General features: G+C 36.2%; 1 protein-coding gene across 13 annotated transcripts in view; it reads left to right on the top strand.

The window, feature by feature from the left end:
• atxn7l1 (ataxin 7 like 1) overlaps positions 1 to 16,998 on the top strand; it is a 54,472-nt gene that overhangs the window by 14,202 nt on the left and 23,272 nt on the right. For 7 of the 13 annotated variants that reach the window (XM_088645161.1, XM_088645175.1, XM_088645162.1 and 4 more), the window contains one exon: positions 13,077 to 13,299. In XM_088645161.1, the coding sequence (XP_088501287.1) occupies positions 13,077 to 13,299 (223 nt within the window). Of the gene's footprint in view, positions 1 to 2,787; positions 3,222 to 4,643; positions 4,773 to 8,476; positions 8,545 to 13,076; positions 13,300 to 16,998 lie in introns of those variants that run through there. The other 6 variants (XM_088645171.1, XM_088645169.1, XM_088645172.1 and 3 more) reach the window with 4 other exon arrangements.

The following is a 16,998-nucleotide window of genomic DNA, read 5'->3' as shown; positions in this document are numbered from 1 at the left end:
TACCGGTTGGTGGACAACTGTATTAAAAGTATTAAAAGATGTTAGAAACTGGCCTGATGAGTTTTTTTGAATCATTAGATTGAGAAGTTGGAATATTGAAAGGTAACCGTTCACATGTGGTGCATTAATAGATTAATTAAAGGTCGAAGGGCTGAGGGCCACATTCTCACTTCAGTTTAATTGACTAGGTTAGTACATAAAGTGATTCACAGTGGTAGCTGTTGTTGGGTGGGTTTAGAGTAGGGATTTGTGTTGTAAATAGTGAAGACCTTTACTAAAATAAAGTCTTCTTGCATGATATCTTGTGTTCCGCTGTGCTTTTCCATGTGGCTAGGCCTCATGAGCCACCCCCTGCTGAGAGGCAGGCTTGTTGCAGTCAGTTCTGATGACAGAAGGGTATGAACAACTCGTTGAATCTTTAATGTGCGTGTGGGAGTACCAGAGCTGAGCGAGTTACAGATGTCATGTTACAGATAGTGTGAAACTGGATGCCTGCTGTCCAGGGGGTGGCGCTGTGTGTGCTCGGGGCCCGCAAGCATTCGGGATCGAATCCCGGCAGGGGCAGCGAGAGCTGCATGCCTTACATTGGCAATCATGCAGCAACGCAAAATGTGTTTTACTTAGTAGGCCCGTTTCGCATGTGAAAACTTGCAATACAGTAACACTACAGCGTGACATTTTAAAAATGTCCAGCAGATGGTGCTATAACATTGCACATTTTTAATAGCTAAATGTTTTAAAATTAGCATGTTCTTTAGGTGCAATCATAGAAGCTAATATTCATGGTAGTTAGTCAAGAAGTACATTGTTACTTTGCATTTTCAAAGTGCTTGTTCGTAGAAATTGTCTAAGTGAACAGCTTAGAAAAATTCATCATAGTCTTTCTCATAGATGTAAGTGAAGTGAATGGGGCAATGAGCTAGACTCCCAGGCCCCTACTTTTACGTTTATGCAGTTTGCTATTTATTATCACAATTTATAACATATGTACCATAATAATAAAACCTATGTAGAGGAGAATCACTTTCCTGTAATCAGAGCGTATTAAGACTTTGCAGAAGATTCAGTACCATGTATCCTGTATAACAGTAATTTCCTTTTCAGCATAGGTTTGGAAACACTCTGCATTTTCATAGGGTAATAGATACAACTAATCAATGTTGAATTTCCAGTCTAATCAGTGTTTCCACATTGAAAGGAATATTTTGTAACGCTCAATTCTGGGACGACAATACATTTCAGGCTAGGAGGAGCAGAAAGTATTCAAGGTACAGTAGAACTGAGACTTCCAACAACAACAAAAAAGGTATAGAGGGCAGACTCTGCTTATATCCTCTAGCCCTTCTAGCCTATCTAGTAGATAGTCGGGTTCTCTTCCCGACATTTCTTGACGGAAACCGGGGTATCAGCTTCAACCAACTTTTTGTTCCATACCCCCACACCTCTTTATATATTTATATATAAGAAAATGATAATTTAATTGCACATCTGCAGTCATTTTTTCCTTCAAACTGTTTACTTGTTAACTTGTACATTGTCTACTGTTTGTTTGTACAGTATATTGTCTTGATGCACTGTCTGCACTTTGTGTTTTTACACTTGTTTTAACATTCGAGAGACTTTCTGTAAGGAAGAATTCCATTGTACCAGTACATGTACCGGTTACGTATGGCAATATAGTTCAAGTTCAAGTAGAACATTCCCTTAAGCCCTGGAATGTATCTGGTAGCTATCGCCCAGTTTGATTTCCAGAGCAGCAGTATTCTTTTATATAATGTGGTGATCAAATTTGTGCACGATATTCTAAATTAAATACTAATATTTATTAATGGAACCTAAGCTACGTATCGTTGAGCAAAAACTGTCCAGTTGGGAGAAGGCCCACGTAAGCACAGGGAAAATGTGCAAACTCTGCATGTACAGCCTAAGACCAGCGTTGAGCCCAGCACCCTGGAGCTGTAAGGAAGCAGTGGTAAGCATCCCACTACCCTGTTGACTATGAGTCACACGAGTTAGCGTAATTTATAAAAAACAAACCATCTTCTTTATGGTCAGATTTCATTAGTCCTGTGGCCTCTGTACAGTGGTTAACTGCTCTCTACAGAGAATTCTTCATGATTTTTTAAAACTTTTTTTTGTAAACATTAGTATAGAGTCTCTCTGATCTGTAACTGGCTGTTGAGTGGGGTGCACACCTAATTCTGTGTACAGCCTGCCTTACGAATGCCTGTAGCATTTTAAGATTCACCTTTTGAAAGTTTTTGAATCCAGTGTATGTTGTAGACATACTCTCGTGTGAATTTCTTCACTTGTATCATGTTATGTTTCATACTTGCTGAACAATTTCTTCATATTTAAGCTTGCATTTAAGTATGGTATCCATGTCTCTGGAAATTCCATTTAATGTTCCTATATTTTGAGAGTTTCTTCAGAATAAAGTCATTGTAGTTTGGACTTTGGATTTTTGATTATTGCACACTCAGGGTATGGGGGTTTCTTAATAGTAATAGTTTTTTTGGTTTTATCTCACTGCTAATAGTTTATAAAGATAAACTTTTGTTGCCAAATGTTTTTCTTCCATTATAAAATGTGCGCTTGACACATGCACAAAGAGCAGCTCCATAGAGTGCCAAGTGTAGCTGTACAGTTGTATAATTTGTAAAGAGCCTCTGGGACATTGTACGTACAATACAGAGTGAGGACTGATTCTGTCATAAACAAGTAACATTCCATTCCAGAAATCCTGCCCTGTCGATGAGGGTAGAGTGGTGTACGGTTTACTTTCACTTTTGTTGTGTGGATTTAGCACAACTGCTTCAGCAGAAGACTTGGTGTTTTTGTGTGGGTTGCACGTGCGCTTGTATAGATAACGTATGTCTAAACAGGGAAAAGGCAGTAGCGTTTTGTGCTTGTTATTCTTGGCAGCAGGCCATCTTTCTCTGAGCTTGTGCTGCCTGATCACAGTAGGACCTGAAACTTGGGCGTTTGATAAGTGCCTGTCCTACTTACGTTTGCAGAGTTCTGGAGATTAACTTCTGCTGCAAACAGCACGTGCCAGCGTAGGAATAATGCCATTGCCGTGTGGAATGAGCGCTACGATGGACAGTCAGTTTAGGATTCCTGTTGCAGTCTCTGTGGCGTTTTGAAGTACTCCAGCCCTGGGAGGTGCAGCATGTTTACAGTTTTTGCACAGCCTGATCAGGCAGGCCGCCTGTGCCCATGTAAGTGCCTTGAGTTTGCATTTGTTGCTCGAATGGCAGGGTGTTGTAATTCGTTCCCAGTTGCTGACATACTTTTTTTTCCTGTATGATTTTTCTGTAACGTTGATTTAATTTATGAGTGTAACCAAAGTGTTTCAAATCCATCGGGAACTGGGTCTTTCACATTTTGCTTAACTGGGAAGTGCTTAAGTTGTTTACTGCAGCCATGACCTACAGGGCATTTCAGTTTCATAGCAGCACTTCAGAAACAGTCCTCAGTTCTTGAGTCTGACTCTGCCTAGCTAAAAAGATGGTTGACATTTTTTTTCATGCTGCGTTGCACTACTTCCTATGGCTGCACAATGATACAGTGAAACCCCAGTCATTTCCTTTACAGTACAAGCTTTTAGTCAAAAGTGAGTTTTGTTTTAGTGTACCTTTCAGAGAAAGACTTTTCTCTGTAATCGTGATTTGTACATTAATGTGAAATGTATCATTGTGATACCATATAATACATTTAAAGAGGAGAATACATAAATTTAGAAGGGTTGATTTTTGTGGTCACAATGTTTGCTTTAGAGGGTTTTTTTCCTATTTGTATATAAATGACACATTTATTTTAAATTGATCATGTTTATTTTTCTGTCATTTTTTTCTTTTATGAATATCTTGAAAGAGATACTCATTTGTCTTAATCTACACGGTACATGAATATTACGTAATATGTTTCTGGATGAAAATCTTACGTGGCCTATAGTGCAATCAACAACCAGTCTCAATTGATTTTAATATCCATAGTTTTTATTACAGACTTTTACAAATTACCCTGATGGGATAGCTCAGGGAATTGCATAATGTCTTATATTGTTGCTTGATGTTATGGTTTTGATTAGAATTTTAGGATTTTGTAGATTATATAATTATGAAGATAAGGAAGAAGAATTTTAACCAAGATCTTTTAACTTTTAAAAAGCATTGTTTTGACTTGCTGGAAGAGGTGGTTCATTAAAACAAAGAACCCAAAGCCTTTGTAAAATAAACAATACTTTTTCTATGAGCAGTATGACTCATGATAATTTAATTTCTAGTTGCAGCTCCCTCAACATTTTAGAACTGTTTGCACTCCTTACAAACCAAGATTTGCAAGACAGCAATTTACTGTCTAAAATCAAATGTGTACTACTTTCAATTAAAACATAATTTATTATTTAAGCATTTTCTGCTACTTAAAATGAATTGTCACTTAATATAACAAACCTATGTTATTTAATATTCTGATTACAAAAGTAGCGTACTGTAGATCAGTTGAAATTTATATGACTTGGAAGGTACCACTTCTGAGATGCGGGGGTGACCCGCCAATTCTTTTCTTTGTGTTTAAACTTAGAGGTGCTAGAAATGTCAACTTATATGCATAGATATCTGTAAAATGTTTCTGTTCAGGGGGCCTAGAGTTACTAACTCTGTGGATGAATATGCAATCAGAAGAGATGTGACTGACGAGAGGAGGCTGTTCAGCCCAGAAAGCTCATTTGTTTGGTCATAGCAAATTAATCAGAGGAGCCCATCAAGGTATTTTTTTAAAGAACCTTCAACAACATGGCTGGGTAGTTTATGCCAGATTCCAATTTCCCTGTGTATAATAATAAGTGCCTCTTGCACTCAACATGGTCCTATGTGAGCATACCCTTAATTTTACTTACCCATACACTACAGGTGGGGGCGGGGGTTACATGCAATGGTATGTTTATGTACATTAATTAAAAGAATTGTGTATGTATGCTGGAAATACACAAAAACTTTGGTAAAGAATGGTTTCTTACAAAACCAAACACAGTAGAAGTATTCTTTAAGGCAAAAACAAATTACATCTTTCTTGAATTATATCTTGCCAGCATTGTAAAGCAGCAGTTAGGGAGCTGGACTCATAACTGGGAGGTTGTGGGTTCAAGTCCCAGGTGAAACACAGCTGTTGTACGCTTGAGCCAAGTATATCAACTAAAAGAGTGCAACTGTAAGTTGATTGAAAGAAAGCATCAGCCAAATAAAATGGGAATAAGTAGTAACATTTGGAGTTGTTTTCATCTTTTTACTGATGTTTTTCTTGATTTGATTTTTTTAGGCTTTGTATTCCATTTTATCTAATAATGTTCTAAATCTTTAACCAGTTTGACTGATTTGGTAGATTTAATTATTCCATTCATTTTCATGTTCAGTATTTAATTGAATATTTATTTTTAATTACTCTGTAGTCTGTAATTACTTTTTATAAATATTTCAAGCAAAGATTTGTTTTAAATGATCTCTGCCATTAGTGTTAAAATATGTAAATGGTTATCTGGAGCATAGTATATTAAGAAGGTGGTTTGGTGTTATGCAACATGCAGTTCCATGTAAAATAATTCAGATTAATTTCATTAGTACAACTACTTCACAGGTGTGGTTTGACAGAGTTAATAAACCATTTTCTTTATTTTCTGTGGAAACATTTCAAACCATTTTCTTCTCTTTTCAGACAGTTACATAGCAGTGAAACCACTCTTGTTAAAGTTGCTAATGATCTTCTCTTGGCAGCTTATTCAGGTGCATCTTTCCTCTTAGATTGCATTTCTGCCTTCTCTAAGGTAATTCATCACATTCTTCTTATACAGATTGTTTCCTATCTCTGGAAATACCTTCAAATGCTTTAAATCTTACCTCGTTGTGCACCTCCTGAGTGGCTCAGGCGGACCTCTGTGGTCACGGGCTCGAATCAGGGTCACGTCGCTAGCTGACTGTGACCAGGGTCCCCCAGATAGAGGCGCACAATTGACTGAGCACTGCCGGGGGGAGACCGAGATTAGCTGGCCAGGAATCCCTCAACTCTCAGCGAACTCTGACAGGCATGCCGTCAGTGAGAAAGCAGTCTCTCCTCCAATCGGATCTGAGCTTCTGGTATGAGATGTGGTGCTTGTGATGTGTTAGAAGTCGAATGGTTTGAAGCTGTGCAAGTCAGAGACGTCAATGGTTCCTCATTCTCCCATGTGCGTTTGTGGGGTTGGTAGCTGTGAGACATCAAAGCATACTTATTTCTAACTGGGTGGGTGTAACAGTTATTGGTAATTCAAAATGTAGCTTTCTAATAAAAGCTTGCTAAGTGTTGGTATTTTATTGCTCTTGGTGAAGGAATAAAATTAGTTTAGTATTGAGGCCGGGTTGATTTCATCTGGTGTTTCACAGGGCCAGATACTGTGCCCTTTACTATTCAGTGTGAACGTATTTCAATTTGTGTTCACGTGTACATTCTAAAATTACACTGTCATTCGTAATGTGTTTCTATGCAGATGATACTCAAATCTATATCCACAAATAAACCTAGACCACATTAAACAAAAGTTCTCTGATTGCATTTCTGATATAAAAGCTTCGATGCCAGAAAAACGTTTTTCATCTTAATTGTGACAAGACTGTGGTCATCTTCTTGGGTCCAATCTAATCCATTCCAAAAAACGGTTCTGTAACATTGCCAGTTGGTGGCTATGTGCTTGAGTTTCAATCCAAAATGAAGATGTTGGTGATACTGAGTTGTCTTTTGATCTTGTTGTCTAGAATACTGTAAAACAAATTCCATCGGAGAAATATTGACAGGCAGCCTACTATGCCGTCTGTGCATATTCATCTATATGTTTTTCAAGATGTGGTTCTTGTAATGCCCTGGTTATGGTCTCTAAAACTGCTTATGTTGCAACATTATCAGAGTTTAGCAACTAAAATCTTAACCAGGTTGCATGCAAGTGATCACTTCCCTCCTGAATTGGGAATCCTCACACTGGCTTCCTGTCAGGTTTTGAGTTTATTTTAAAATCTTGCTTATGTTCAAGACTCTTATCATATGGCTTCCTAGTATCTGGGGATTATGTTATTTGTTTATTTCCTTACACAAGACTTTCGCTCAACTGATTCTAGTTTACTGTGTGTTTCCACTGAAAGAAACCGCTTTTACGTCTAGTCCAAATATGTACTCTTTTTAGAAAAGCTTTTTTATTATATTTATCTTTTGTATCTTCTTAGTCTTTGCTTTATAATTTTCATTGTGTAATGTTATCGATTGGATTGTAAATAGCAGCTAATTTAAAGCTATTTAGATAAAATGAACAATATGATTAAGTTAGAGATTGACAAATATATATATAATTAATAGTGTCAACTGTGTATAATATAGTTATATATAGTTGTCTTTATATAGCATCTTTCTTTCCTAAGAATTTCTAAATAGCTTAATTTCCAAAAGTGCCTTGCAAAAGTATTCCCCCTTCCTAAGATGTCCCATTTGTTGAAGTATGAATGATGTGTGCACATTTCTTTGAAGTTAATATTTTTAATAAAAACTTGAATGCTGCAACTGAACACTTCTATTGAGGGAATAAACTAAGTGTAACCAAAAACTAAATAAAAATAAAATATGTTAATTAAAAATATTAACCACCTTTGCTATGGAAAACATAAATCCATTCAGGGCATTGACTGAATTACTTTGCAATTTGACAATTACTTTTTACTATGAGTTGAGTGGCCTGATAAGCTGGTAAGCACTATTACTGAATAAATGCACAAATAAACCAAGATTCAACCATGAACATCAAGGAGGTAATGTGAACACTGTCTTTGAAGTGTGTCACCTAACATGGGGTTGCCAATAAAGCACCAGCCCAGTTTTGCTTAGTTGTGAATAGTCATGAACAGGTGCAGCGTTTGCTTCTGAGAACTGATGAGATCTTTCTACAAGGGTGTAACGCTGCTCTCATTAAATATCCTTCTCATTATATTAGACACTATATCCTACTTGCATTTAATAATAATAATTTAATAATTGCTTACACTTACATAGCGCTTTTCTGGTCCCCTCACTCAAAGGGCTTTACAAGTAATGTAGCCCCCACCTGGATGATGTGACGGCAGCCATAGTGTGCCAGAATGCTCACCAAACATCAGCTATTAGTGGGGAGGAGAACATCAAAGTATGTTATCACTGGATTGATTTAAGTTTTTTAATATCTGGACATTATTGTATGACTTTAAAATGCAAGTCAGATGAAGAATATTTTATAGTTTAGCAGTCCAATACAGAAGAATAAAAAAGGCAACCTCATTGTTTTTCTCTAGCGAGAGGAAACATAGACTTGTGTACAGTATGTGCCCGTATGTCTATATTATATAAAAGCCCCCACAAGTGTTTTAAATTGAACTAGCAGAATTTAATCTATTTCTTTACGATGTGCAACCCTTTGGCTCTACAGGTAGCTGGGGAATAGTTGCACAGTGATTAGAGAGGACTGCCCTTCAAAAACCATGCATAGCAGGAACAGTAAGTTTTATGGCATTTTACTATACTGATCATTTTACTGTATTGATCAACTGAGTTGTATAGACACACGTCAAATGTTTTTTTTAATGGAATTAACTAACACTTTTAAGCCAATTAACTGGTGTAAATTAAATGAATGTAAACTCCATTTTACCATTTTACACATTTTCAAAACCACTGTAGTTGCGATGATGCTGCACTGATTAACGGCCAGTTTAATTACATTCATGTTTGACTTAGAGTATAACCTGATATTAATTCCTTATTTTCCACAGTTTAATTTTTTTGACAGTATATAATTTATAGGCTTAATTAATATGTGAAGAAAATGATTACATTGCTGTTACATACCAAAACAGATTGTGAGTTTTTATTTTTTGCTTAAACATCCCAAAAACATTTTAATATTTTTTTTTCTGAAATCTTCACAAAATGTGATGCTCGGTTGGATCCTTCATTCTTCCAATTCTGAAAATTAATTTTCCTGATTAAAATGGGGGTTAAAGAAGTAGTTTATACCTCAGGCCTATCACAAATGACAAGCCTTGCACTTAATAGCAGCTTTTTGCTGACCAGAATCCTTTTGTTTCAACCCATTGGAACCCTGCTGTCCAGTGCTGGATTTGTCATTTTTCCTTTACAGGTGGTTCAAAAAAGCTCAGCTTGGCCCACACGGAAGAATTGCAAAAAAGAAAATAATAAGAAGGTTTATCTTGTGCGCTTTATGAGCTAGTATGTGACGTCTTTGAGTCAGGTATCAATGGTAAAGTAGATCTAGTATTTTGCAGCCTACTGTATATAGTGGTAATTTCGTTGATGTGTTGTCTGCAGGGAGTGTGATGTGAAAGTAGTGTTCTCAGTGCAGAGATTATTAGTTTTGGGATGGGCTTTATGGTGCAGGAATTTGCAACCCTCCAGCCAGCAGTATTGGCATGTGAAGATGTTTTGCCTGGCTTGCCTAGTCATTTTCTGTGTCATCAAATGACAGACCTGATATTTCGTGCATTTACAGTATGGGCTCACTCTCAGTTATATGTTACTTCACAAAATTGAATCTGATTAATAAGCAGTCTCACTCTGTGGAGGATTCCACAGAGGTAGAAATTTCCAGAGGATCACTCGTCACTCAATATTAGAGAATCACTTAAACATCCAAGGGAAAATTATTTTAAAGCTGAAACTGCTGTATATTAGTTGTATATAACATATTCCTTATGTATAATATCATATTGATTTTACGGGACACACACTCCCAGAAAATTAAAAAGGTCAGGGAATTCACTGGGGAGTGCAAGTTGTTAGAAACGGGTGTTACTCTTTAATATAACTACATGTGTAGCTGATTCCAAATTTAAAATGTGTATAGAGGCAGGATGAAGATAATGAGTCCGATATCTAAAACAAATGCAAGTTGTCTTTTGGCAATTGAAAGCTACCAGATGATAAATGACATTTATTCTATAAACTGTAGAAGTCTTAGGAGTTTTTAAAGTTAAGAATGCACTCCCAGTGTCTTATATCAGTTCACTATATCTTGCTCTGAGGAATTTTGTTCAGCAAATGTCACGGCAATATCTATAATGAGTAATTAAGAGTTTCCATGAAATATCCTTAGAAGTAAATAATACTGATGAATGATGCAAAAAGTTTTTTTTTTTCTTGTGGCTACGTATCAATTATATCTTTTATAGAAAACACAATAACTGGATTCATTACACTGGACACAGAGGTCAAGACATAATCACCATTTTCATAATTCACTTCTGATTTCTAACAAACTTTATATGAAAATGTACTTAATTGTGTAATCATTGCTTATTTTTATTTTTATATCCTCATGAAGCTGGAAGCCTAGTGCTGTTGTAAACTGAATCAGGAGCTGCTGCAGCTTATCTGGTATTTGGCTTTGAGCCATATTGATGACAAATTTTTTGGACAGCAGGATGTACTGTGCCCACACTCCAGTTTGTTGTTCTGCACAGCTCCATGTGATGTAGTTTCCAGAGATAGCAGGCTGTGATTTAAATCTGTCATTATGAAATAATGCAATTATAGCTGTACCAAGTCATTAATAGATTTACCATCTTAAAACATTTTGAAATATTAGTAATTATGACTTTGATAAGTACTGTGTTGGATGATATGTTTGGTTCAATAACTAGTTACTTTGCATATACAGTACTTTAACATGTAAATGAACCTCAAATGAATTGCAACATTCATATCAACAAGTTTTATTAATCATTTAGGCCTTGGTCTCAGAAAACAGATCATTCCTTTGTTTAATCACTATTAATAAATCATGTTTTTCTATAGATGTTTTTCATGCTTACAAAAATGTAAATATTACAGTTTGCAATTCTTTGTCTTATCATTATTTTACATTGTGTTTACATTAGGCCTTTATTTTTTAATAGTAATGTCTGCTTTGAAAGAAAAAAAGGCTTCTATGAATTATACTGAACTTCTGAAGGAATGTTAGATGAGGTTCCTCTGTGAACAGACTAGCAACTTTCAAGTCACAAGACCAGGTGATAGACTGTCAGATGAAATGCACTGAGGAGAAATGTGACTTGCTAAAAGTAATTTTTATGTGCAAGAGAATTAGTTGTAAGGAGCATTTAAAAACTGTCCCTTTTCCGTACAACATGAAAACACACAATTAGTTTTTATGTCTGCCGCCTTTAGATGAAAAGTAGACTTTTCTTCAGTTGTTTCTTTTTATGTTACACTGTACATACTTGTTTGATCTTTGGTTTGCTATTGTCTAGGAAGTTCTTCGTGGAGGGTTTCAGTTTTCGTTTTCTGTCAGAATATCATGCGAAACCATCTGGTTATAAAACTAGCTTTGAGCACAATCCTACAAACAACCTTAAAGTGTTGTGTACGTGCAAACATTGTTGTACTCAAAGGATTACCTTTTGCTTTGCCTGTCCTCTGACTGCTGTGAAGTTCTCACCTGCTGGTGGTTTCTACTGGATGCAAGTCTTCTTATTCGTCTTGTGGACCACTGCTCTATAAAGCTCTGAGAAATATAAATGCAGTACTGTTTTTCACTCTGATTCTTTGAAAATCAACCAGAATCCTATCATTTAGTATGCAAGGTCATCTTAGGAATCATCCACAGATAGAAGTATTTACTATGGGGCTCTAGCTGGGCACTGTACCTCATGGATTTACGAATATTAATGTTTTTCGCTCTCATCAGTTAAGATTCTTTTGTTGCTGCTTTGGCATTCAATATTGAAATTTGTAGTATGTTTTGAAATCTAGGTTGCGTGGCTCAAGGCTTTTTATGCAGCTTTTGTGAAGGTAGTTTTGTGAAATATTCAGTCTTTATTCAGTCTTTCAGCTCGTTTAAGGCTTTTAACCCTGTTAAATAAGCCTGATGTACAAGTGACCTTGAAACTAAATGAGGCATCAGCCAAAATGCTGTCTGTTAAACCAGGTTGCTTACCTTGCTGTGCGCTTTGTAGAAACATCCTGTTCTTTGGGGCAAGGGGGTGAACTATAGTTTTTATTACCATTTCAGTTTTAAAATGCTATACTTGCAAGGAACTGAATATTGTTCTTTTTGAGTACCTGGATTGGAAAGCCTTGAATGGTACAACTGTACCAGGTTCTGAATTTAGTGAATTGGCTTCCTGTACCTTCCACTACCTTTGTAGCTGTAGTTTCAGGATTGTACTGTAGGATTGTGGCTGTATTATGTGAACTAGAAGATGAGATGCCAAGAAACTGATTCGTGGCTTTGTTTTCTCAAGATTAGATTTCTGTAACTCTGTGCTGGTCTCTCTTAAGTATATGAACAAGCTTCAGCACATTCAGAATTCAGTTCAGAAAGTCCTGCAGGTCCATTAGACTTGTTTTGTTCTTCCTGGACTGGCACCCAGATCCCTCTCCTATTTTTCAGTACTCCTAATAATGTAGCTCTTTGCTGCATAAAGTAATTACTGAGCTATTGGGCTCCACTCAGACACATCAGATCATTAACTTTGGGTTTTGCAGTGTGCACCCATGCTGAGATGTTGAACGATAGGGATTTCTACATAAATGCACATAAACTGGCATGTTGTACCTGAGACTCTCTGTCTTCGTTTTAAAAGACCTTTAAAAACACATTTCCTGATGTTTGAGAATAACACTACATGGCTGTATTGCCGTTTTGCTGTATTGTGTATTCTTATTGCTTATGTCTTTATTTGTAAAGCACTTCATCAGGATGTCTCGACATGCAAGGCATTATATAAAAAAATATTGAAAAATGTATCTGTATCAAAAAGAATTCTTAACATCTGTAATATTAGCCATCATTTCATTAGTGTGTGTGATGTATTTCACATACAACAAAGATCACCTTTTGAGTTTATTATTACAAGGTAATTGTTAGTAATGTACATGTCCATTCACACACAGAAGTAAATATTCAGTCTTTAGTGTCTGTGAATTTTGGATGTTATTGTACATGTGCTATGAATACAGTGAATTTCAGGTAAGTTGTGACATTTATTTTTTGTCTTTACATTTTGCAGAAAGAAGACACGGTTCTGTGTTTAAACCCTCCCCTTCACCGGCTTCATCCCCCTGTAATTCTAGAGCATCATTAGCCCAGATGAAACCCAAAGTCTGTGTCACCCACAACTCAGTCAACAGCAACTCAAAGCCATTCAGAATGCCCAAAGACAATCTGCATACCTCCATTAATAAGCAGCAGCACACAGTCTTTGCTTCGAAAGTGCCCAGGGATAAACCATGGTGAGTTCTTGCTGCCCCTGTAGCTTTGATAATTAAAAACATGTTTTGTTGATGTTTTATTTATTTAGACTATATGTAGGGATAAACTTGAACAGGTAAGGTTATTGTTCTTAATAGACTGCATCAGTGGATGCTACAACAGACACTGCTTCATGCACCTGGACATTCACTGTTTTCAAAGGCCACTTCCTCTTGCATTTTCACTGCTGTATTATTTATCTCAAAAGATTGAAGATTTATTTTTTTCAATGAAATTTTTATTACTTTCACAAAGTTGTGATCTTTCACACATGATCTACAATTTAGTGTTCTTGTGTGCTTTTCAAGTGTGAAGCTTATGAACTTTCATGAACTTTCAGCTGAAATGCTTTGATTGCTAATAGTGCTTTCAGAAAGTATTCACCCCCTTGGATATTTTCACATTTTATTTTGCAAACTCAAATAGATATATATTTATGTGTGTTTTTGTTCTCACTACACAAATAATTATTTAATGTCAAAGTGGAGCAAGCGTTTTTTACATATATTTTAAAAGAAAACACAGAAATGTCTTGATTTGGCAGGTATTCACCCCCTTTGCTATGACACTCCAAATTAAGTGCATATGCATCTGATTCATATAGTTGATTTTAGAAGAAATATACATGCACCTGTCTATGTAAGGTCTATATCAGTTGACAATGCACATCAAAGCAGAAACTATTATGAAGCTTAAGGAGCTGTCTGTGCAACTCTGTGATACAGTTATGAGGAGGTATAGATCTGGAAAGGGGGAAACGCATATCTAGGGTTTTGAAAATTCTCAGGAGCAGAGTCGAGTCCATCTTTAGGAAATGAAAAGAATATGGAACCACCAAGACTCTTCCTGGAGCAGGCTGTCTCCACAAATTAAGCAACTGGGCAAGAAGAAGTTTGATCACAGAAGAAGTGACCAAGAACCCAATGACCACCCTGACAGAACTCCATGGCTGAGATCAGAGAACCTGTTCAAGGACAACAATCAGTGTAGCACTATGCAGATCTAGCCTCTATGTGAGAGACTCATACTACTGTATGTGTCAAAAGGTTCTCTGGTCTGATTAAATAAAAATTGAACTCCTTGGCTGAATGCAAAGTGCTATGCCTAACACAGCTTATCACCCGTGTAGCACCATCTGTACCATGAAGCTTGATGGTGGCAGCATCATCACATAGGCATGCTTTTCAGCAGCAGGGACTGGGGTACCTGTCTGGTTAGAGGGAACAATGAATGCGGTCAAATATAGTCTTATTCTCAAGGAGAACGTGCTTCAGTCAGCAAAAAAGTCACATACCAGCAGGACAGCAAACCCAAGGCACAATATGATAGATTTAGAACAAGAGGTGAATGTCCTTGGGTTGACCAGCCAAAGCCCAGACTGGAACCCCAGAATCCCATTGAAAATCTGTAGAAGGACCTGAGTGAAAGTTCGCTGATTCATGGAGCTTGAGCAAAACTGCATGGAAGATTGAGCAAACATCCCCAAATCCAGATATGAAATGTTGTTACAGACACACTTTAAAATGCTCAAAGCAGAAGTTGCTGCAAAAAGGTGCTTCTAAAAAGTATTAACCCATGGGGTGATAAAGCAGTTTTTCATTTTTCATAATACCATAAAAGTTTTTTTAAATTGTTGCATATATTGCGTGAATTATGTTTTTCAAGGGTGATGCATACTTTCTGTAGGCATTGTATTTACATTTTGATCATATTTAAGTGCTGTAGTTCACTTAAGAAAGCTGCATTATCCTTAAGAACCATGTATGTTGCATTTGCCGACCCTAGGGTAAACCTGATATGTGGAAATAATTTCTGCCACTACAGCTATATAAAAATGTATAATTTATTTAGGAAGGCAGTATATACTAAACCCTACAAAGCAATTTAGACTCATGGAATAATTTAACATGTAACAGCCTTACTGAAACATTCCCTCTCTATATATATATATGTTACATGGTAGTGCTTTACAAGAAGGGATGTCCATGTGTGATTAATGGAGAATAACATGTCATGTTAATAGCCAATGAATCAGTTGTGATTTAAAGTGTATTTCATATTAACATCACAGGAAATGAATTACATCACGTTTAATTAAATTGAAAATACACTTCTTGTAAAGTGTTACTTAACATATATTATGCAGTTTGCAGCCAAAATGTTTTACACAGGCAGAGAGGTGATGTAATTCAGATTATCAGAAGATGGTGTACAGTATATGGCATTGAGACAGAACACATGTCTCAACCAAAAGGCACTAATAGGCATGTGTCTGTTTGGCAGTGTGAAACTTTAAGTGGAAATTTAGAAATAATAAGTGAGGTATATTTGAATGGAATGTGGTGTTTAACCACCCTTGGAATGGTGCATTGAAATTTCCACATGGGATGTTCTCCGAAATAAACTCAAGGAATGAAAGCACAAACATTTCCTCAAGTTAGAATTTATAGCGGTAAGTGTTGTTAGGGCATTCTTGGAATAACTCATTTGGTAGACTTTTGTCCCATGCACAATATCAGCTAAAATGATGCTTATCAAACACAAACATGGAAGAAGGACAACTTGTGTTGACATAATGTTACACATAGTTATAGATTACACATGTAGTGTCATTTCCTAAAGTTCCCAGATGGAATCTGTAAGTTTTTCGCTCTGCTTTCACACTATGTGGAATGCCTTATAAATTACTTTTCAGTCTTCTTTATTTACATGTTTTGCCTAATTTTACTAATATTTTTTAAAAAATCATCCTGGTGCACATCTTTTACATTTTGGAGATTAAGCTGCTGGAAGTCTAGACCTGGGGTTATGTCTAGAGCTATTCTAATCAGTCATGCTGTAATTTCTAAAATCTTAACAGCAGCACTGCAAATCAGTAGATGCACTGTAAGCAGTGGCAGGTCCTTATTACACTGGTGAAAATACCCTTAGATTCTGGGGACCTCTTGGACAGCTTCTGAAGTTGTCCAAGGGTTTTTCAGTGTTGAGATTGGGGATTATTGAGTGAATTAGTTTACATGATTCTGATTATAAAGAATCTGAGTTTGTTTTCCTTTTTTATTTTTCCTGCCAATAGTTAATCTTATTAACATGTGAAGGTGCATCTGCATTAAAGTGTCTGTGAATTTGTGTTTATTACCAGACAGTAAAACACAGGAGACTGTCTTAATCAATTCCCTAAAATTGGGGATTTTTTGTGGGGTTTTTTAGATGAATGGAACTAAATCTAATCTTACTATACTCAGATAACACACTTTTCACTAAATATGAAGATTACTGAGATTAATGTCAGAGTTGTTCAAACAAAAATAACTTGGTTTGTTAAAAGCAGTTCTCTTTAAAAAAATAAACAAAATCACTGGCAGTTTGGTGTTTGTTTTGGTCTCTAATGAAATAACTTAAACTTATTTTTACCAATGCAAAACAATAATTGGGCTATCATTTAGTCTGCTCATTGGCTCATTGTATTTCCTTCTAGTGGAAGTCATGAAGAATTTTCTTCTACTTTCAATTAAGTTGACATTTTGAGGTATAAGATCCATGTGTGTGGTCCATGTGACTTCAAATGCTGAAATATTTATTTTGCTTATTTTTGAATGTGAAGTGTGCACATACTTGTTTTTGGGAGAACATTTTAATCAACTGTAAAGTTTGCTGGCTAACCTGAGTAAGAACACAAA

This window comes from Lepisosteus platostomus, chromosome 9, assembly GCF_059453375.1.
Source record: "Lepisosteus platostomus isolate fLepPlt1 chromosome 9, fLepPlt1.hap1, whole genome shotgun sequence".
In the NCBI taxonomy this organism is placed as follows: domain Eukaryota; kingdom Metazoa; phylum Chordata; class Actinopteri; order Semionotiformes; family Lepisosteidae; genus Lepisosteus; species Lepisosteus platostomus.
The sequence above is the reverse complement of the archived record's forward strand: the minus strand, read 5'-3'. Positions and strand labels throughout refer to the sequence as shown.